Source organism: Rhinoraja longicauda, chromosome 37, assembly GCF_053455715.1.
Source record: "Rhinoraja longicauda isolate Sanriku21f chromosome 37, sRhiLon1.1, whole genome shotgun sequence".
Taxonomy (NCBI): domain Eukaryota; kingdom Metazoa; phylum Chordata; class Chondrichthyes; order Rajiformes; family Arhynchobatidae; genus Rhinoraja; species Rhinoraja longicauda.
The window spans coordinates 2475872-2498910 of NC_135989.1; the positions used below are offsets into that span (position 1 = coordinate 2475872).

Genomic DNA, 23039 nt, shown 5'->3' on the forward strand with positions numbered 1-23039 from the left:
TACGGCACCCCCCGGGCCGACAGTGTCGGGGCCTACAATGTCCGGGCCTACAGTGTCCGGGCCTACAGTGTCCGGGCCTACAGTGTCCGGGCCTACAGTGTCCGGGCCTACAGTGTCCGGGCCTACAGTGTCCGGGCCGACAGTGTCCGGGCCTACAGTGTCCGGGCCTACAGTGTCCGGGCCTACAGTGTCCGGGCCTACAGTGTCCGGGCCTACAGTGTCCGGGCCTACAGTGTCCGGGCCTACAGAGTCGGGGCCTACAGTGTCGGGGCCTACAATGTCCCGGCCTACAATGTCCGGGCCTACAGTGTCCGGGCCTACAGTGTCCGGGCCTACAGTGTCCGGGCCTACAGTGTCGGGGCCTACAGTGTCGGGGCCTACAATGTCCCGGCCTACAGTGTCCGGGCCTACAGTGTCCGGGCCTACAGTGTCCGGGCCTACAGTGTCCGGGCCTACAGTGTCCGGGCCTACAGTGTCCGGGCCTACAGTGTCGGGGCCTACAGTGTCGGGGCCTACAGTGTCGGGGCCTACAGTGTCGGGGCCTACAGTGTCGGGGCCTACAGTGTCGGGGCCTACAGTGTCGGGGCCTACAGTGTCCGGGCCTACAGTGTCCGGGCCTACAGTGTCGGGGCCTACAATGTCCCGGCCTACAATGTCCGGGCCTACAGTGTCCGGGCCTACAGTGTCCGGGCCTACAGTGTCCGGGCCTACAGTGTCCGGGCCTACAGTGTCCGGATCTACAGTGTCCGGGCCTACAGTGTCGGGGCCTACAGTGTCCGGGCCTACAGTGTCCGGGCCTACAGTGTCCGGGCCTACAGTGTCCGGGCCTACAGTGTCCGGGTCTACAGTGTCCGGGCCTACAGTGTCCGGGCCTACAGTGTCCGGGCCTACAGTGTCCGGGCCTACAGTGTCCGGGCCTACAGTGTCCGGGCCTACAGTGTCCGGGTCTACAGTGTCCGGGCCTACAGTGTCCGGGCCTACAGTGTCCGGGCCTACAGTGTCCGGGCCTACAGTGCCGCCCGGGCCTGATACGGGACAAGGGCGGTCCCGTACGGGACAAACCAATTTAGCTCAATATATGTGATGTCCCGGCTAATATGGGACAGTTGGCAACTCTACAGGGGACTCTTCTTCAGACTTCTCCAAATGGAGACGTTTCGGGCGGTCACGGTGGCGCAGCGGTAGAGTTGCTGCCTTACAGCGAATGCAGCGCCGGAGACCCGGGTTCCATCCCGACAACGGGTTCTGTCTGTACGGAGTTTGTACGTTCTCCCCGTGACCTGCGTGGGTTTTCTCCGAGATCTTTGGTTTCGTCTCACACTCCAAAGGCGTGCAGGTTTGTAGGTTAATGGGCTTGGTAAATGTAAAAATTGTCCCGAGTGTGTGTGGGATAGTGTTAGTGTGCAGAGATCGCTGGTCGGCGCGGACCCAGTGGGCCAAAGGACAAGTTTCAGGGCCCTATCTCTAAACTAATCTAAACTAAAGTAAAGTGTACAAGGACAGAGTAGTTGTGCTGTGACGTAGGTACGATCCTGACTACGGGTGCTGTCAGTACGGAGTTTGTACTGAATAGTCTCAGCCTATTCCCTCTCTCCAGAGATGCTGCCTGTCCCGCTGAGTTACTCCAACTTTTTGTGTCTATCTTCGGAGTTTGTACGTTCTCTCGGTGACCTGCGTGGGTTTTCTCCGGGTGCTCCGGTTTCCTTCCACACTCCAAGGACGTGCAGATTTGTAGGTTAATTGGCTTCTGTAAGAATTGTAAATTGTCCCTAGTGTGTGTAGGATAGTGTTAGTGAATGAGGTAATTACTAGTCAGCGTGGACTTGGTGGACTGAGGCCTGTTTCTGCACTGTGTCTTTAAAGTCTAAAGTCTGAAGTCTATAGTCAGTGAACAGACGTGTGAACAGGAAGGTGTTGCAAAGCTTCTGTACTAAAAATAACAAGAGGACTGGATAGGTGTGTGAAGGTAACAGTGAGGTGAGGCCAAGCTCAGGGTTTAAAGAGAAATCCTCCAGAAAAGGATTGGAAAGAATTTCAATTTAGTTTTTAGTAGTTTAGTGATACAGCGCGGAAACAGGCCTTTTCGGCCCACCGAGTCCGTGCCGCCCAGCGATCCCCGCACACTAACACTATCCTACACACACTAGGGACAATTTTTACATTTTACCCAGTCAATTAACCTACATACCTGCACGTCTTTGGAGTGTGGGAGGAAACCGAAGATCTCGGAGAAAACCCACGCAGGTCATGGGGAGAACGTGCAAACTCCGTACAGGCGGCGCCCGTAGTCGGGATGGAACCCGGGTCTCCGGCGCTGCATTCGCTGTAAGGCAGCAACTCTACCGCTGCGCCACCGTGACCGCCCGGAATGAATGATACTAATCTGGTGGCGACTCAAATTAACAATAGACAATAGGTGCATGAGGAGGCCATTCGGCCCTTCGAGCCAGCACCACCATTTAATGTGATCATGGCTGATCATTCTCAATCAGTACCCCGTTCCTGCCTTCTCCCTGTACCCCCTGACTCCGCTATCCTTAAGAGCTCTATCTAGCTCTCTCTTGAATGCAGGGCTAGACTTGGTAGGCCGAAGGGCTTGTTTCCGCGCCATACCTCCAAAGTGTAAGGTCCAATGTGGGCCGAAGGGCCTGATCTCCGCTCTGTTGTCTGTTCTGGAGACAATAACAACCTTCAGGGCATCCCTGGATGTTGTGTGGGGCTTGGCAGTCTTGCTGCAGTTCAACCGCGAGTTTCAAGTGACACATGTCCTGCATTCCCCTAAAGCAGCAGCCTGACGTTCTCTTACGTGTGTCCCAGAACACAATGGTGGCCACACATGGAATCTGTTCATTCATGCACGGCAGGTTGCCAAGCCATTACTGCACCAAGCATTGATGGCAGCCATTCAGTGTGCGTTATCTAAACGTCACAAGCCATGTGCGGTTTCATTGCACAAGCAGATAGGATCCTGGGAACCCACTGAGCACAGTCGAGAGCAAGTCCCTCCCCCAGTCTAGTGTAACCACACAGGCACAGCAGTATCTCAGACAAGAAATCCATCCCAAACGCAGCAGATACTCCTGCATCTCCAGTAGCCTTCAGCCCACACTGCAAGGCCACTGAACCTTTACACAACATGTCCCACTCAGTCAGGAGAAGCGAGGAACTGCAGACGCTCACACCTCCGGGGAAAAAGGCACAAACATAGAAACATAGACAACAGGTGCAGGAGGAGGCCATTTGGCCCTTCGAGCCAGCACCGCCATTCATTGTGATCATGGCTGATCATCCACAATCAGTAACCCATGCCTGCCTTCTCCCCATATCCCTTGATTCCACTAGCCCCTAGAGCTCTATCTAACTCTCTTTTAAATTCATCCAGTGAGTTGGCCTCCACTGCCCTCTGTGGCAGAGAACCCCACGGATTCACAACTCTCTGGGCCCCCTTTGTTGCGTGCTAACCTGTCAGTGGTAAGACTGTACATGATTACAATCGAGCAACCGTCCACAGTGTACGGATGCAGGATAAAGGGAATAACGTTTAGTGCAAGATAAAGTGCAGTAAAGTCCGATTAAAAGATAGTCCGTGGGGCTCCAATGAAGTAGATGGTAGCTCAGGATCATTCACCAGATAGCACGCAACAAAAGAGCTTTGGATTTTGCCTTGGTACACGTGACAACAAAAGTAACATAAACTAAACAGGCTAAACTAAACTGATGTTGTGTAGGAAGTAAATCCCAGTCAAGAGCATTTATCATTCTATTGCTGTATCAGTGGGCTTTCCTCACCATTTCTTACATAGAAACATAGAAAATATGTGCAGGAGGAGGCCATTTTGCCCTTCGAGCCAGCACCGCCATTTATTGTGATCATGGCTGATCATCCACGATCAGTAACCAGTGCCTGCCTTCTCCCCATACCCCTTGATTCCACTAGCCCCTAGAGCTCTATCTAACTCTCTTTTAAATTCATCCAGTGAATTGGCCTCCACTGCCCTCTGTGGCAGAGAATTCCACAAATTCACAACTCTCCTGGTGAAAACGTTTCTTCTCACCTCAGTTGTAAATGTCCTCCCCTTTATTCTTAGACTGTGTGGCCCCTGGTTCTGGACTCCCCCAACATTGGGAACATTTTTCCTGCATCTACCTTGTCCAGTCCTTTTATAATTTTATATGCTTCTATAAAATCCGCTCTCATCCTTCTAAATTCCAATGAATACAAGCCCTGTCTATCCATTCTTTAATGCGTTTAGTATAGTATAGTTAATTTAGTTTAGTTTAGTTTAGTTTAGTTTAGTTTAGTTTAGTTTAGTTTAGTTTAGTTTAGTTTAGTTTAGTTTAGTTTAGTTTAGTTTAGTTTAATTTAGTTAAGTTTAGTTTAGTTTAGTTTAGTTTAGTTTAGTTTAGTTTAGTTTAGTTTAGTTTAATTTAGTTTAGTTTAGTTTAATTTAGTTTAGTTTAGTTTAGTTTAGTTTAGTTTAGTTTAGTTTAGTTTAGTTTAGTTTAGAGATACAGCATGGAAACAGGCCCTTCGGCCCACCGAGTCCATGCCGACCTCCGAACCAACATTGGGAACATCTTTCCTGCATCTAGCTTGTCCAATCCTTTTATAATGTTATACGTAACTAAACTAAACTAAACTAAACTGAACTAAAGTAAACTGAACTAAGCAAAGCTAAACTCAGTTGCTTCAGAGCAGTAGGTGGATGCGTATCATCCATGTTGGGAGAGGCCGACTTTGCTCGCCCTTGTTCAGTGCCAGGGGATCTTTCATTCGCCCTGAGGCCAGCGTTTAGAAATCTAGGCTGCAGTAAACATGCTCAAAACCCGACGCTAATCTCCAGACAAAGCTTGAATGTGTAGAGCCAACACTCGGGAAGCTGTTGGACAAGTCCCAAGGCTGACTGAATTGTGAACTTCTAGGAATTGGTGGGCTGAAATGAGAACCTGATGCAGATATCCCCACGGTGAGTTTGTGGGCAATGTGCTGCGTGGCTAGAGCCAAGAGGTTTGTACGTTGAAGGTCGACACAAAATGCTGGAGTAACTCAGCAGGTCAGGCAGCATCTCAGGAGGGAAGGAATGGGCGACGTTTCGGGTCAAGACCCTTCTTCAGACTGAGAGCCAGAGGAGGGGGAGACACAGAGATAAGGAATTAGCATTGTCAGAGTGAGGCCCAGCGCAAATTAGAGAAACAGCTCCTCATATTGTGCTTGGCCAGCGGTATGAATATTGATTTCTCTAACTTCAAGTAACCCTTGCATCCCCTCTCTCTCCATTCCTCCCCATTCCCAGTTCTCCCACCAGACTGACCGTCACCGATAGGGGTGCCAACTGTCTCACTCCCAAATAAGGGACAAGGTGACGTCACCGCCCTGTGCGACCTCACCCAGCCAGCGGCCACGTGCTCCTGCTCCACCAATGGCGGCTGCCCGGGCCGGGAGGCGGGTTGCTATGCAACCTTCGTTAGGCGGTGCCTGGGCCTCCGGGCCTACAGTGTCCAGGCCTACAGTGTCCGGGCCTACAGCGTCCGGGCCTACAGCGTCCGGGCCTACAGCGTCCGGGCCTACAGCGTCCGGGCCTATAGCATCCGGGCCTACAGCGTCCGGGCCTACAGTGGCCCCTGGGCTTAATACGGGACAAGGGCGGTCCCGTACGGGACAAACCAATTTAGCTCAATATACAGGATGTCCCGGCTAATACGGAACAGTTGGCAACCCTCGCCACCGATTAGACTTTATCTCTGTTTGCCTTGTTGTCACCCATTCCTTCTCTCCAGAGGTGCTGCCTGTCCTGCTGAGTTAATCCTGCTTTGTGTGTCCATGGAGGTTGTGTGTTGAGTCCGTGATATGCATGATGGGGTCGATCCCAGAGTGGGCCACACAAGGAGGCCACTCACCAATGGTGGTGACATACTTTGAGATGTCTGCTTGGTCCAAGTCTTTGCTTCCCTGGATTGGCAGCTGTCCGTCACACGTGTCTCCCATTTTTGCCCGTCTCTCCAAACAGTTTGCAAAGGTAGAGGGGCATCAGGGCGGCACGGTGGCACAGCGGGTAGAGTTGCTGTCTCACAGCGCCGGAGACCCGGGTTCCATCCCGACTACGGGTGCTGTACTATACGGAGTTTGTACGTTCTCCCCGTGACCTGCGTGGGTTTTCTCCGAGGTCTTCGGTTTCCTCCCACACTCCAAAGACGTACAGGTTTGTAGGTTATTTGGCTTGGTATAAATGTCGATTTATGCCTAGTGTGTGCAGGATAGTGTGAGAGTGAGAGGATCGCTGGTCAGTGCAGACTCGGTGGGCCGAAGGGCCTGTATCTCTAAGCTAAACTAAACTAAGGTTCTGAACGCATGAAGGACGGGAGCCCTTGTTAGGAACCAACGACATGGTGGCCGCACTGGGGGAGGACGATGCGGACGGGACGTGCCTCATCTGACCACCCACCCTCCCAGCACAAGCCCAGTGCATCCGGTCGGCAGAGTGACGTGCTTGAGAAGGATGCAGAGGGGCCTCAGCAGAGCCGATTCAGACGAGCGGGCGGATTCCAGGAAAAAAACATACTTTCCTGAGAAATCCACTGTTCCAAGTATTATTTTGCCGAGGCAATTTTCCCTTGTAGGGACCGTGGTGATACGTGGGGATACAAACACGCACAGCTGGTGACTCACGCACATCAGAAGCCCAGATGTTGCTCTCTGGCACAGAGCTCTCTGCTGAAGCATTCTTGCCTCAGCTGCACCACCGCTCTCTTCCCTCTGCTTCCAGGAGCAGGGAGGTCCCACTGCACTTGTACAGGGCCCTGGTGAGACCACACCTGGAGTACTGTGTGCAGTTGTACAGGGCCCTGGTGAGACCACACCTGGAGTACTGTGTGCAGTTGTACAGGGCCCTGGTGAGACCACACCTGGAGTACTGTGTGCAGTTGTACAGGGCCCTGGTGAGACCACACCTGGAGTACTGTGTGCACTTGTACGGGGCCCTGGTGAGACCACACCTGGAGTACTGTGTGCACTTGTACAGGGCCCTGGTGAGACCACACCTGGAGTACTGTGTGCAGTTGTACAGGGCCCTGGTGAGACCACACCTGGAGTACTGTGTGCACTTGTACGGGGCCCTGGTGAGACCACACCTGGAGTACTGTGTGCACTTGTACAGGGCCCTGGTGAGACCACACCTGGAGTACTGTGTGCAGTTGTACAGGGCCCTGGTGAGACCACACCTGGAGTACTGTGTGCAGTTGTACAGGGCCCTGGTGAGACCACACCTGGAGTACTGTGTGCAGTTGTACAGGGCCCTGGTGAGACCACACCTGGAGTACTGTGTGCAGTTTTGAAACATAGAAACATAGAAACACAGAAAATAGGTGCAGGAGGAGGCCATTTGGCCCTTCGAGCCAGCACCGCCATTCATTGTGATCATGGCTGATCATCCACAATCAGTAACCCGTGCCTGCCTTCTCCCCATATCCCTTGATTCCACTAGCCCCTAGAGCTCTATCTAACTCTCTCTTAAATCCATCCAGTGAATTGGCCTCCACTGCCTTCTGTGGCAGAGAATTCCACAAATTCACAACTCTGGGTGATTTTTTTTTTCTCATCTCAGTTTTGTTCTCCTAGTTTGAGGAAGGACATTCTTGCTATTGAGGGAATGCAGCGTAGGTTCACCAGGTTCATTCCCGGGATGGCGGGACTGACATATGATGAAAGAATGGATCGACTGGGCTTGTATTCACGGGAATTTGGAAGGATGAGAGGGGATCTTATGGAAACATATAAAATTCTTAAGTGATTGGATAGGCTAAGAAGCAGGAAAAATGTTCCCCATGTTGGGGGAGTCCAAACCAGAAACCAGGTTTAAGAATCAGGGGTCGGCCATTTAGGACTGAGATGAGGAAAAACATTTCCAGACAGAGTTGTGAATCTGTGGAATTCTCTGCCACAGAGGCCAATTCAGTGGATGTTTTCAAGGGAGAGTTAGATATAGCTCTCAGGGCTAACGGAATCAAGGGATATGGGGAGAAAACAGGAACGGGGTACTGATTGTGGATGATCAGCCATGATCATATTGAATGGCGGTGCTGGCTGGAAGGGCCGAATGGCCTCCTCCTGCACCTATTTTCTGTATCTATGTTTCTAAGTCACTCCTCTGGAACCTTCCACTGCCCTTGCCTCTTACTTTTTATCCCATATATGCTGTGTACTCTGTTTAACCAAAGTCCATTGAGGGCCTGGGCCGCTGCTCGTAGATGGGGTCACGTAGAGGCAAGCCAACACTTCGGCTTTCCTGTCCGTTTACACAGATTCGTTTTTGTTTAGAGATACAGCGCAGAAACAGGCCCTTCGGCCCACCGAGTCCATGCTGACCAGCGATTCCCGCACACTAACGCTATCTTACACGCACTAAAGACATTTTATTTATACCAAGCCAACTAGCCTACGGTGCGGGAGGAAACTGAAGATCACGGAGAAAACCCATACGATCACGGGGACAACGTACAAACTCCGCCCGTGGTCAGGATCTAGCCCGGGTCTCTGGCACTGTAAGTGCAGTAAGGCAGCAACTCTACTGCTGCGCCACCGTGCCACCCTGAATACTCTAACAAACGTGTACAGATGCACTGGGAGCATCACGGACTGGTACGGCAATCCCAACACAGGAAGGCCAGAGGGTGCAGAGAGTGGTGGACTCAGCCCGGCCCATCTCGGGCACTGCCCTCCCCACCATCGGGAGCATCGACACCAGCCGCTGGCTCAAGATGGCGGCATCTGTCACCGACCATCCTCACCACCCCCGAGAGCGCCCGTGCCCGCTCCTCACTGCCACCATCAGGCAGGAGGTACAAAAGCCTCAAGTCCCCCAGCACCAGCTTCAGCAACAGCTACTTCCCCACAACCATCAGGTTCCTGAACCAACCCACACGCCCCTGATCCGACCTCAGCAACGGAACCTGACTGAACCTTGCACCCTCATGGACTTGTTATTAATTGTGTTTTGCACACTAATTGTGTGTTCACTTGCAGTCTTTTGCTTGTGGAATTTATGCCTCCGTGCGTTTAGTTTACAGTTAAGAGTTTAGAGATACAGGCCCTTCGGCCCACCAAGTCCGCGCCGACCAGCGATCCCTGCACACTAACACTACCCTACACACACTAGGGACAATTTTCACATTTGTACCAAGCCAATTAACCTACAAACCTGCACGTCTTTGGAGTGTGGGAGGAAACCGAAGCACCCGGAGAAAACCCACGCAGGTCACGGGGAGAACGTACAAACTCCGTACAGACAGCACCCGTAGTCGGGATAGAACCCGGGTCTCTGGCGCTGTGAGGCATGAGCGGATGAGAAAGTTGGATAACATAAAACTAATGTGGACTGTTCACCAATAACTGTGGTGGGCTGGTCTCGGTTCACCAGTAACTGTGGCGAGATCTAGATTTTGTTAGTGTTAACTAGTGATGACCTCTGTTCACCAGTAACAGTGGTGACCTTTGGTCTATGCTTACCTAGTGGCTGCGGTGAGCTGGTTTCCATTCACTATTAATGAGTAGTACCCTCTGTTCATTACTGGTGATCTCCATTCACTAGTGTAACTAGTGGTGGTCTTTATTCCCCAAGCTCTGAATTCTGTTCACCTGTAGCAGCGGTAACCTTTGGCCTCTGTTCACCAGTAACAGTGGTGAGCTCCGGTTTCTGTTCACTAGTAACTAGTGGTGATTTCTGGTCTGTTCACCTGTAACTGCGGTGACCTCCAGTTTCTGCTCACTAGTAACTAGTGGTGAGCTCAGGTGTCCGTTCATTAGTAACAGTGGTGAGGTCTGGTCTGTGCTCACTAGCAATAGTGGTGACCTCGTCTCTATTCACGAGCAACAGTGGTGACCTCAGGTCTCTGTTCTCTTGCAACAGTGGTAAGCTCACATATCTGCCCACTGGCAACAGTGGTGAGCTCACATATCTGCTCACTGGCAACAGTAATGATCTCTGTATCTGCTCACTGGCAACAGTGGTGATCTCTGTATCTGCTCACTGGCAACAGTAGTGATCTCTGTATCTGCTCAATAGCAACAGTTGTGATCTCTGTATCTGCTCAATAGCAACAGTAGTGATCTCTGTATCTGCACACTGGCAACAGTGATGATCTCTGTATCTGCTCACTGGCAACAGTAGTGATCTCTGTATCTGCTCACTGGCAACAGTTGTGATCTCTGTATCTGCTCACTGGCAACAGTGGTGATCTCCGTATCTGCTCACTGGCAACAGTAGTGATCTCCGTATCTGCTCACCGGCAACAGTGGTGATCTCTGATCTCCGTTCACCAATAACAGCGATGATCTCAGGTCTCTGCTCATCAGTAACTAGTGGTGAGCTCAGGTGTCCATTCACCAGGGGTAGGAATAAATAAGTGTATACTTCCTCCTACTCCTTTTCAAACATGTGAGATTTAATTTGTGTTGTTTATGAGAATTTATTCATTGAGCTGTGTGTAGGTTTATTGTTCATTACATATTTTTGGTATTTTGTTCTGCTTTTATCTTTTTCTGTTTTACACGTTCGAAATAAAATATAAACAAACCACAAACAAACAAACAAACCGGTACCTGTGGTGACCTCAGGTCTCTGCTCACCAGCACCAATGGTGACGTGTGGTGTGTGCTCACTAGTAACTAGTGGTGAGCTCAGTTGTCCTTTCACCAGTAACTGTGGTGACCAAAAATAGAGCAGAGCAAGATAGACCACTCGGCCTTAAAAACCGTAGTACGTCACGGCGCCATTTTAGTAGACAGAAACTTGCAGAAACATTTAAAAAGAAAAATAACAAAAATCTGTGAATTGATGGATGAGATATATTCTGCATTTTTATGGTATCATCACACATACTGTTCCTCAAAACACTGATTACACTGCGAGAGGCAGAGCGAACGGCGGGTTTTGCTTACTAAAATGGCGGACGTTACGCTCCTTTGCGTACTACACTTCAGTATAGGCGATTTAGACGGAGTAGTTCATCTTGCTCCTCTAGTATCTTTGGTGGTGACCTCTAGTCTCTGTTCACCAGTAACTGTGGTGAGCTCAGGTCTCCCCTCACAAGCACCAATGGTGACGTGTGGTGTGTGTTCACCAGTAACTAGTGGTGACATGTGGTGTGTGTTCACTAGTGACTAGTGGTGAGGTGTGGTGTGTGTGCACCAGTGACTAGTTGTGATGTGTGTTCACCAGTAACTGGTGGTGATGTGTGGTGTGTTCACCAGTGACTAGTGGTGACATGTGGTGTGTGTTCACTAGTGACTAGTGGTGATGTGTGGTGTGTGCACCAGTGACTAGTGGTGATGTGTGGTGTGTGTGTGCACTAGTGACTAGAGGTGATGTGTGTGGTGTGTGTGCACTAGTGACTAGTGGTGATGTGTGGTGTGTGTGCACTAGTGACTAGAGGTGATGTGTGTGGTGTGTGTTGACCAGTGACTAGTGCTGATGTGTGGTGTGTGCACCAGTGACTAGTGGTGATGTGTGGTCTGTGTGTGCACTAGTGACTAGAGGTGATGTGTGTGGTGTGTGTGCACTGGTGACTAGTGGTGATGTGTGTGGTGTGTGTGCACACCAGTGACTAGTGGTGGTGTGTGTGTTGTGTGTGCACTAGTGACTAGTGGTGGTGTGTGTGTTGTGTGTACACTAGTGACTAGTGGTGATGTGTGTGGTGTGTGTGCACTAGGGACTAGTGGTGATGTGTGGTGTGTGTTGACCAGTGACTAGTGGTGGTATGTGTGGTGTGTGTGCACTAGTGACTAGTGGTGATGTGTGGTGTGTGTGCACTAGTGAATAGTGGTGATGTGTGGTGTGTGTTGACCAGTGACTAGTGGTGATGTGTGGTGTATGTGCACTAGTGACTAGTGGTGGTGTGTGTGGTGTGTGTGCACTAGTGACTAGTGGTGATGTGTGGTGTGTGTGCACTAGTGACTAGTGGTGGTGTGTGTGGTGTGTGTTGACCAGTGACTAGTGGTGATGTGTGTTGTGTGTGCACTAGTGACTAGTGGTGATGTGTGGTGTGTGTGCACTAGTGACTAGTGGTGATGTGTGTTGTGTGTGCACTAGTGCTGCCGGGCTGGGGCACGTTTCCCTTACCTGTGACTGCTGCGGGATATTTACAAAGTTCCCATCCCGTGGTCCAATGCTGACAAATCGGTTTGCAGTTGAGGAGCTGGGTGTGGGGTACGCTGTTAATGGGAGAACACCAGACAGTCAGGGTCAGTCCCAGAACCACACAGACACCCCTCCCCTCTCCTCAAAGCCCCCCCTCCCCTCTCCTCAAAGCCCCCCACCCCCCTCCCTCGACCCAGCTACGGGCGCTGTCTGCACGGAGTTTGTACCTTCTCCCCGTGACCACGTGGGTTTGCTCCGGGTGCTCCGGTTTCCTCGCACGCTCCAAAGACGCGCAGGTTTTTATCGGCCCTCTATAAATTGCCCCGTGTGCTTCGGGAGTGGATGAGAAAGTTGGATAACATGGAACTGGTGTGGACTGGTCACCAGTAGCTGTGGTGACCTCTACATTCTGCTCACTAGTAACTAATGGTCACTGCTGTTCACCAGTAACAGTGGTGAACTGGTTTTGGTTCACTAGTAACTAGAGGTGCCCTCTATTGACCAATAAGAGATTTTTTTAGATTTTTAGATTTAGAGATACAGCGTGGAAACAGGTCCTTCAGCCCACCGGGTCCGCGCCGACCAGCGATCCCCGCACACTAACACTATCCTACACCCACTAGGGACAATTTCTACATTTTACCCAGTCAATTAACCTACCAACCTGCACGTCTTTGGAGTGTGGGAGGAAACCGAAGATCTCGGAGAAAACCCACGCAGGTCACGGGGAGAACGTACAAACTCCGTACAGACAGCGCCCGTAGTCGGGATGGAACCCGGGTCTCCAGCGCTGCATTTGCTGTAAGGCAGCAACTCTACCGCTGAGCCACTGTGCCGCCCACCATGTGACCTTTGTCGAAGAGTGGTGATCCTTGGTCTCTGTTCACCAATAGTGCCAGGGGGTCACGGTGGCGCAGCGGTAGAGTTGCTGCCTTACAGCGAATGTAGCGCCGGAGACCCGGGTTCCATCCCGACTACGGGTGCTGTCAGTACGGAGTTTGTACGTTCTCCCCGTGACCTGCGTGGGTTTTCTCCGAGATCTTCGGTTCCCTCCCACACTCCAAAGACGTACAGCTTTGTAGGTTAATTGGCTTGGTATTTAATGTATAAATGTTAAAAAAAGCTGTCCCTAGTGTATGGTCGGGTAGTGTTAGTGTGCGGGGATCGCTGGTCAGTGCGGGCTTGGTGGGCCGAAGGGCCTGTTTCCGCGCGCTGTATCTCTAAACTAAGCGAAACTATCACACAAACCAACCTCCCTTCCACTGACTCCATCCACACCGCACGCTGCCTCGGCAAGGCCAGCAGCATCATCAAGGACCAGTCTCACCCCGGCCACTCCCTCTTCTCCCCTCTCCCATCAGGCAAGAGGTACAGAAGTGTGAAAACACACACCTCCAGATTCAGGGACAGTTTCTTCCCGGCTGTTATCAGGCAACTGAACCATCCTACCACAACCAGAGAGCAGTGCTGAACTACTATCTACCTCATTGGTGACCCTCGGACTATCTTTACTCGGCAACTGATCAGGCAACTGATCGATCGGTTCTCTCACCAGCTAGAGAGTGGTCCTGACCTCCCGTCTACCTCATTGGAGACCTTCAAACTATTATTAATCAGGCTTTATTGGACTTTATCTTACACTAAATATTATACGCTTTACCCTGCATATGTGCACTGTGGACAGCTTGATTGTAATCAAGTATAGTCTTTTTGCTGATTGGATAGCACGCAACAACATCTTATAGACATTTAGGGAGGTACATGGATAGGACAGGTTTGGACCAAACGCGGGCAGGTGGGACTAGTGTAGCTGGGACATGTTGGCCGGTGTGGGCAAGTTGGGCCGAAGGGCCTGTTTCCACACTGTATGACTTTGACACAAACAAAAAAGCTTTTCCCTGTATCTCAGTGCATGGGAGATTTCAACATGCAGGTAGACTGGGAAAATCAGGTTGGAAATGGACCCCAGGAAAGAGAGTTTGTAGAGTGCCTTCGAGATGGATTCTTAGAACAGCTTGTACTGGCGCCTACCAGGGAGAAGGCAATTCTGGATTTAGTGTTGTGTAATGATCCTGATCTGATAAGGGGACTAGAGGTAAAAGAGCCATTAGGAGGCAGTGATCACAACATGATAAGTTTTACTCTGCAAATGGAAAGGCAGAAGGGAAAATCGGAAGTGTCGGTATTACAGTATAGCAAAGGGGATTACGGAGGCATGAGGCAGGAGCTGGCCAAAATTGACTGGAAGGAGGCCCTAGCAGGGAAGACGGTAGAACAGCAATGGCAGGTATTCCTGGGAATAATGCAGAGGTTGCAGGATCAATTTATTCCAAAGAGGCGGAAAGACTCTAAGGGGAGTAAGAGACACCTGTGGCTGACAAGGGAAGTCAGGGACAGCATAAAAATTAAGGAGAGGAAGTATAACATAGCAAAGAAGAGTGGGAAGACAGAGGATTGGGACTCTTTTAAAGAGCAACAAAAGTTAACTAAAAAGGCAATACGGGGAGAAAAGATGAGGTACGAGGGTAAACTAGCCAATAATATAAAGGAGGATAGCAAAAGTTTTTTTAGGTACGTGAAGAGGAAAAAAATAGTCAAGGCAAATGTGGGTCCCTTGAAGACAGAAACAGGGGAATTTATTATGGGGAACAAAGAAATGGCAGATGAGTTAAACCGTTACTTTGGATCTGTCTTCACTGAGGAAGATACACACAATCTCCCAAATGTTCTAGGGGTCGGAGAACCTAGGGTGATGGAGGAACTGAAGGAAATCCACATTAGGCAGGAAATGGTTTTGGGTAGACTGATGGGACTGAAGGCTGATAAATCCCCAGGGCCTGATGGTCTGCATCCCAGAGTACTTAAGGAGGTGGCTCTAGAAATAGTGGAAGCATTGGAGATCATTTTTCAATGTTCTATAGATTCAGGATCAGTTCCGGTGGATTGGAGGATAGCAAATGTTACCCCACTTTTTAAGAAAGGAGGGAGAGAGAAAACGGGTAATTATAGACCAGTTAGTCTGACATCAGTGGTGGGGAAGATGCTGGAGTCAATTATAAAAGACGAAATTGCTGAGCATTTGGATAGCAGTAACGGGATCATTCCAAGTCAGCATGGATTTACGAAGGGGAAATCATGCTTGACAAATCTACTGGAATTTTTTGAGGATGTAACTAGGAAAATTGACAAGGGAGAGTCAGTGGATGTGGTGTACCTCGACTTTCAGAAAGCCTTCGACAAGGTCCCACACAGGAGATTAGTGGGCAAAATTAGGGCACATGGTATTGGGGGTAGGGTACTGACATGGATAGAAAATTGGTTGACAGACAGAAAGCAAAGAGTGGGGATAACTGGGTCCCTTTCGGAATGGGAGGCAGTGACCAGTGGGGTACCGCAAGGTTCGGTGCTGGGACCCCAGCTATTTACGATATACATTAATGACTTAGACGAAGGGATTAAAAGTACCATTAGCAAATTTGCAGATGATACTAAGCTGGGGGGTAGTGTGAATTGTGAGGAAGATGCAATAAGGCTGCAGGGTGACTTGGACAGGTTGTGTGAGTGGGCGGATACATGGCAGATGCAGTTTAATGTAGATAAGTGTGAGGTTATTCACTTTGGAAGTAAGAATAGAAAGGCAGATTATTATCTGAATGGTGTCAAGTTAGGAGGAGGGGGAGTTCAACGAGATCTGGGTGTCCTAGTGCATCAGTCAATGAAAGGAAGCATGCAGGTACAGCAGGCAGTGAAGAAAGCCAATGGAATGTTGGCCTTCGTAACAAGAGGAGTTGAGTATAGGAGCAAAGAGGTCCTTCTACAGTTGTACCGGGCCCTGGTGAGACCGCACCTGGAGTACTGTGTGCAGTTTTGGTCTCCAAATTTGAGGAAGGATATTCTTGCTATGGAGGGCGTGCAGCGTAGGTTCACTAGGTTAATTCCCGGAATGGCGGGACTGTCGTATGTTGAAAGGCTGGAGCGATTGGGCTTGTATACACTGGAATTTAGAAGGATGAGGGGGGATCTTATTGAAACATATAAGATAATTAGGGGATTGGACACATTAGAGGCAGGAAACATGTTCCCAATGTTGGGGGAGTCCAGAACAAGGGGCCACAGTTTAAGAATAAGGGGTAGGCCATTTAGAACGGAGATGAGGAAGAACTTTTTCAGTCAGAGAGTGGTGAAGATGTGGAATTCTCTGCCTCAGAAGGCAGTGGAGGCCAGTTCGTTGGATGCTTTCAAGAGAGAGCTGGATAGAGCTCTTAAGGATAGCGGAGTGAGGGGGTATGGGGAGAAGGCAGGAACGGGGTACTGATTGAGAGTGATCAGCCATGATCGCATTGAATGGCGGTGCTGGCTCGAAGGGCTGAATGGTCTACTCCTGCACCTATTGTCTATTGTCTATTGTCTATTGTCTAAATCAAACTAAACTATGACATATTTTACTCTGGAAGCAGGCATCTGGTTAGATACTGCTCTGCCTTGTGTGGGGCGCATGTAGGGTTGCCAACTGTCCTGTACTAGCCGGGACATCCTGTATTTTGGGGTAAATTGGTTTGTCCCGTACGGGACCGCCCTTGTCCCGTATTAGGCCCGGGGGTGGGAGGGGCTGTAGGCCCGGACACTGTAGGCCCGGACACTGTAGGCCTGGACACTGTAGGCCCTGATGCTGTAGGCCTGGACACTGTAGGCCCGGACACTGTAGGCCCGGACAGTGTAGGCCCAGACAGTGTAGGCCTGGACAGCGTAGGTCCGGACAGTGTAGGCCCGGATGCCTGGGCGCCACCTAACGGAGGTTGCATAGCAACCCGCCTCCCGGCCCTGGCAGCCGCCATTGGTGGAGTGGGAGCACGTGACCGCTGGCTGGGTGAGGTCACGTGGGGCACGGGGTGGTGACGTTACCTTGTCCCATATTTAAGAGTAAGGTAGTTGGCACTCCTAGCCCAGGGTGTAGATCACCTATAACCCCACCCAAAATAACCACAGTCTTTAAAAGCCAAGCTCAGAATAAAAGGATGTTCCTTCAGGATGGAGATGAGGAGAAATTTCTTTAGTCAGAATTACAGTTACAATTTAGTTTAGTTTACTGTCACGTGTACCGGGAATGGGGTTAGGAGGGAGAGATAGATCAGCCATGATTGAATGGCGGAGTTGACTCGATGGGCCGAATGGCCTAATTCTGCTCCTATCAGAGGGTGGTGGCTGTATGGAATGGGCTTCCGGTGGAAGTGGTGGAGGCAGGCTCGATTTTATTATTTAAGAGTAAATTGGATAGTTATATGGATAAGAGGGGATTAGAGGGTTATGTTCTGAGAGCAGGTAGATGAGACTAGGTCAGAGAGAGTCGTCGGCGTGGACTGGTAGGGCCGAACGGGCCTGTTTCCGTGCTGTAGTTGTTATATGGTTATATGGTTATATCACTTATGACCTTATGAACAAACTCAAAGAAAGTCCTGACTCCATCAGCTTCTGGCAGTGGGTGGGAATCGGGAATGGGAATTCTGGGAACCTTGGGAATTAAGGAATATGTGCAGATACCTCGCACAGGATAACACAGCACTGACAGGAAAGCATTTCCCTCCATGTGTTGGACACTATGTTCACAGTGTTCGGGCGTAGAGGGGTATGGGCCACACGTGCCAGGTCGGGCAAGTGCAGATGGGATAGAATGAAGCCACTCGCTCCACCCAGTCGAGTTTTTTACTTTTAGCTTTAGATACAGAGATACAGAGCGGAAATTGGCCCTTCAGAGTCCGTGCCGACCAGAGATCACTCCCACACTAGTTCTATCCAACACACGAGGGACAATTTTTACAATTTACAGAAGCCAATCAACCCGCAGGACTGCACGACTTTGGAATGTGGGAAGAAACCAGAGCACCCGGAGAAAACCCACGCAGGTCACAAGTTCACAAGTTTTCAGAGTAGAATTAGGCCATTCGGCCCATCGAGTCTACTCCACCATTCAATCATGGCTGATCTCTCCCTCCTAACCCCTTTCTCCTGCCTTCTCCCCATAACCCTTGTCACCCGTTCTAATCAAGAATTTGTCTCTCTCTGCCTTAAAAATATCCACTGACTTGGCCTCCACAGCCTTCTGTGGCAAAGAGTTCCACAGATTCACTACCCTCTGACTAAAGAAGTTCCTCCTCACCTCCTTTCTAAAAGTGCGCCCTTTAATTCTGAGGCTGGGACCTCTAGTCCTAGACTCTCCCACCAGTGGAAACATCCTCTCCACATCCACTCTATCCAGGCCTTTCATTATTCTGCAAGTTTCAATGTGGTCCCCCCTCATTCTTCTAAACTCCAGTGAGTACAGGCCCAGTGCTGACAAACACTCATCGTATGTTAACCCACTCATTCCTGGGATCGTCCTTGTAAACCTCCTCTGGACCCTCTCCAGAGCCAGCACATCCTTCCTCAGATATGGGGCCCAGATTTGCTCACAGTTCTCCAAACGCGGCCTGACCAGCGCCTTGTAGAGTCTCAGCATCACATCTCTGTTTTTGTATTCTAGTCCTCTTGATATAAATGCTAGCATTCAATTTGCCTTCATCTTTTGACTGGTTTAATTAATATTCAGTTTAGTTTAGACAGCCTATGATTCTAGGACACTCTGTATCTTCCCCTTTGCTCTCTCTACCGATTGTACTTGAGTTTGATTTGATTGTATTTATGTGTAGTATTATCTGACCCGGTGCCAAGCATGCAAGACAACACGTTTCACTGTACCTCAGTACACGTGACAATAATCAACATCAACCTTCAGAAGAATGTAAACATAGAAACATGGAAAATAGGTGCAGGAGGAGGCCATTCGGCCCTTCGAGCCAGCACCGCCATTCATTGTGATCATGGCTGATCATCCACAATCAATAGCCTTCTCTTGATACCACTAGCCCCCAGAGCTCTATCTAACTCTCTTTTAAATTCATCCAGTGAATTGGCCTCCACTGCCTTCTGTGGCAGAGAATTCCACAAATTCACAACTCTTTGTGTGAAAAAGTTTCTTCTCCCCACAGTTTTAAATGGCCTCCCCTTTATTCTTAGACTGTGGCCCCTGGTTCTGGACTCCCCCAACATTGGGAACATTTTTCCTGCATCCAGCTTGTCCAGTCCTTTTATAATTTTATACGTCTCTATAAGATCCCCTCTCATCCTTCTAAACTCCAGTGAATACAAGCACAGTCTTTCCAATCTTTCCTCATATGACAGTCCCGCCATCCCGGGGATTAACCTGGTGAACCTACGCTGCACTGCCTCAATAGCAAGGATGTCCTTCCTCAAATTAGGATATAATTAAGCAAGGAAGTGCACCAAGGTGAAAGCAGCACAATGCAGTTGGATAGACAGGGAACTATTTTCTAAAAAGTAGAGAGATATTAAAGACAGATTTTCCACAGGGAAAATGCAATAGGAAGGAACTGCAGATGCTGGTCTATGCCATCGAGAGACATAAAGTGCTGGAGTAATTCAGTGGGTCAGGCTGAAGAAGAGTCCTGACCTGAAGCATCGCCAATCCTTTCTCACCTGACATGCTGTCTGACCCCCTGAGATACAGCGCGGAAATAGGCCCTTCGGCCCTCCGGGTCCGTGCTGACCAGCGATCCCCGCACACTAGCACTATCCTACACCCACAAGGGTCAATTTACACTTACACCAAGCCAATTAACCTACAAACCTGCACGTCTTTGGAGTGTGGGTGGAAACCAGAGCACCCGGAGAAAACCCACGCAGGTCACGGGGAGAACGTACAAACTCCGTACAGACAGCGCCCGTAGTCAGGATGGAACCCGGGTCTCCGGCGCTGTGAGGCAGCAACTGTGAGGGAGGGGGGTGTAGAGGGATGTAGGGGGGGGTGTGGAGGGAGGGAGGGGGGGTGTGGAGGGAGGGTGGGGTGTGGAGGGAGGGAGGGGGGGTGTGGAGGTGTGGAGGGGGGAGGGGGGGTGTGGAGGGAGGGAGGGGGGGTGTGGAGGGAGGGAGGGGGGGGGTGTGGGACCATGCGGTCCGTTTGCGGGCTGGGTGATGGCGGTGGACAGTGAGGCCTGGCGACTCGGTGACTTACAGGGCGAGGTGGGTGACGCGGCTCCTCCTTCAGGGGATGCGCTGGTTGACTTTGGGTCAGACATCGGCAGGGGCACCGGCCTGGCCATGGGCGGCGGTGGAGGCAGCAGAAATGACCCCGCGACCTTCCCCTGGCTGCCGCCATTTGGCTGCGACGGTGGAAGAGAAAACAAAGAGGCAGAGGAAGAAAGGGCACACAGTTCGTTAACGTGGACGGCAATGGGAGCCCTGATGTACATCCGGCCCACGCTGCCTGCAACATTCACCCCAGTGCAAACACGCTCTCCCCACCCGCACCTCACCTCCCATCATTATCCCAATCCCAATCTCAATCCCAACCTCAATCCTAATCCCATTCCCCATGCAAATCCCATTCCCAATCACATTCCCAATCCCAATCTATATCCCTATCCCAATCCCAATCTAAATCCTAATCCCATTCCCATTCCCAATTCCAATCCCATTCCAAATCCCAATCTAAATCCCATTCCCACTCCCAATCTCATTCCCAATCCCAACCTCTGTCCTGATCCCATCCCCAATCCCAATCCTAACCTCAATCCTAATCCCATCCCCAATCCCAATCCGGATCCTGAACCCAATCCCATTCCCAATCCCAATCCCATTCCCATTCCCTTTCCCAATTTAAATCCCAATCCCGATCCCAATCCCACTCTAAATCCTAATTCTTTTCCCATTCCAAATCCCAATCTAAATCCCATTCCCATTCCCGTTCCCATATCCTAATCCCATTTCCATTCCCATTTCCAATCCTAACCTCAATCCTAATCCCTGCCCCAATCCCAATCCCAAACCCAATCCCAATGTCAATCCCTATCCCTATCCCCATCCCCATCCCAATCCCAGTGTGCTGTCCATCGTTGGAATGAGAGAGCTGCATTGTGCTTGGTGCATTAGCCATGCCCTTTCCCCATTTGCTTTCGGAGGTGGTCCCCACTCCGTGAAGGACGCCAGCCTTGAAGAGGCAGCAGTTTTCCGTCTAAAGTCAAAGCTGTGTTCATCACGGACCAGGAGGCCGGAGCACCAGAACCCCATACAACACCGGTGGGACCGGCAACACATTGACCCTGCCTCCTTCATCTGACAACCTGCCATCCCCAGTACTGGACCCAGGAAGCCACGATGCAGCTCTACAGGGCTTTGGTCAGGCAGCATTTGGAGCATTGTGTGCACTTCCGATCACCCCGTTATGGGAAGGAAGTGGAGGCTTTGGAGTTGGTGGAGAGGAGGTTTACCAGGATGATGCCTGGATTAGAGGGTTCCAGCCTCAGGGAGAGTTTAGATTGACTTGGATGTTCTCTTTGGAAGGTCAGCATGGTGCCTGGAGGCTACGGTATTAGCTACAGGGAGAGGCTGGACACAGACCCATTGCCTTCTCTGGAACACAAGAGTTTGTGTGGAAACCTGATGGAATATATAAAACTACTAGACCAAGTGGACCCATTGAGCCCAAACCTCTCCTGCATTGGTTCAGCACCCTCTCCTTCCCCCCCCCCCCCCTCCCCCCTTCCCCCCTGTGTGTGTCAGAAGGAACTGCAGGTGCTGGTTTAAACCGAAGACAGACACAAAATGCTGGAGGACAAAACGTTTCACTGTACCTCAGTACACGTGACAATAATAAACATCAACCTTCAGAAGAATGTAACCATAGAAACATGGAAAATAGGTGCAGGAGGAGGCCGTTTGGCCCTTCGAGCCAGCACCGCCATTCATTGTGATCATGGCTGATCATCCACAATCAGTACCCCGTGCCTGCCTTCTCACCACATCCCCGTGTGGGAGCTTGGGGGGGGGTGGGGGGGGGGGGGGGGGGGGGGGGGGGGGGGGGGGAGGGGGTGTGAGCTGAAGGCGACAAAAGGCCAGAACAAATCATTGCCGCCGTTGGCCTTGGCCTACCTGATCTCCCAGTTGCCAACCATTTTAACCCCCCCCACCCATTCCCACACTGACCTCTCTGTCCTGGGCCTCCTCCATTGTCAGAGTGAGGCCCAGCGCAAATTGGAGGAACAGCACCTCATATTCCGCTTTGGCAGCTCACACCCCAGCAGAATGAACACTGACTTCTCTAACTTCAAATAACTTTATTCCCCTCTCTCTCCATCCCTCCCCCACCCTGGTCATCCTACCAGTTCCAATGTTCACACCCTTGTATCCCTCTTGTTATCACATCTTCCCCTGCCAACAATGGGCCATTGTGGGCTCCACCCATTCCTGAGGTCATCTATAGCCAACCCTGATTTGTTCTGGACCTTTTTTATCCCTCCAATATCCAAGTCCACCTTAAATATATCCACTGGCTTGGCCTCCACGTCCTTCTGTGGCAAAGAATTCCAGAGATTCACCACCCTCTGGTTAAAAAAATTCCTCCTCGTCTCCTTCCTAAAGGAACGTCCTTTAGTTCTGAGGCTGTGACTTCCAGTCCCAAACTCTCCCACTAGTGGAAACATCCTCTCCACATCCACTCTATCCGGGTCTTTCACTATTCGGTAGGTTCTATCCATGTTCTCCAGAGATATTGTCTGACCCGCTGAGTTACTCCAGCACTCTGTGAAACGTCACCTTTCCATGTTCTCCACAGATGCTGCCTGACCCGCTGAGTTACTCCAGCACTCTGTGAAACGTCACCTATCCATGTTCTCCACAGATGCTGCCTGACCCGTTGGGTTACTCCAGCACTCTGTCTTTTTTATTTTGCAAACCGGCATCTGCAGTTCCTTGTGTCTACAATCGTTCACCGGTACCTGTAAAGCACCTGCCATCCTCAAGTTCTCAACGCTTATGTTTACTCCGAGTTATTTTTTCTGTAAACCGTTAATACTTGGT

At 50.6% G+C, this 23039-nt stretch overlaps 1 protein-coding gene across 1 annotated transcript in view; it reads right to left on the reverse strand.

Annotated features, from left to right (window-relative positions):
* LOC144610565 (nuclear factor 1 X-type-like) overlaps nucleotides 1–23039 on the reverse strand; it is an 82443-nt gene that overhangs the window by 16566 nt on the left and 42838 nt on the right. The window contains exons 8-9 of the mRNA XM_078429372.1: nucleotides 20197–20344; nucleotides 12114–12205 (exon numbers count right to left, since the gene is read on the reverse strand). Of these exons, the coding sequence (XP_078285498.1) occupies nucleotides 12114–12205; nucleotides 20197–20344 (240 nt within the window). The remainder of the gene's footprint in view (nucleotides 1–12113; nucleotides 12206–20196; nucleotides 20345–23039) is intronic.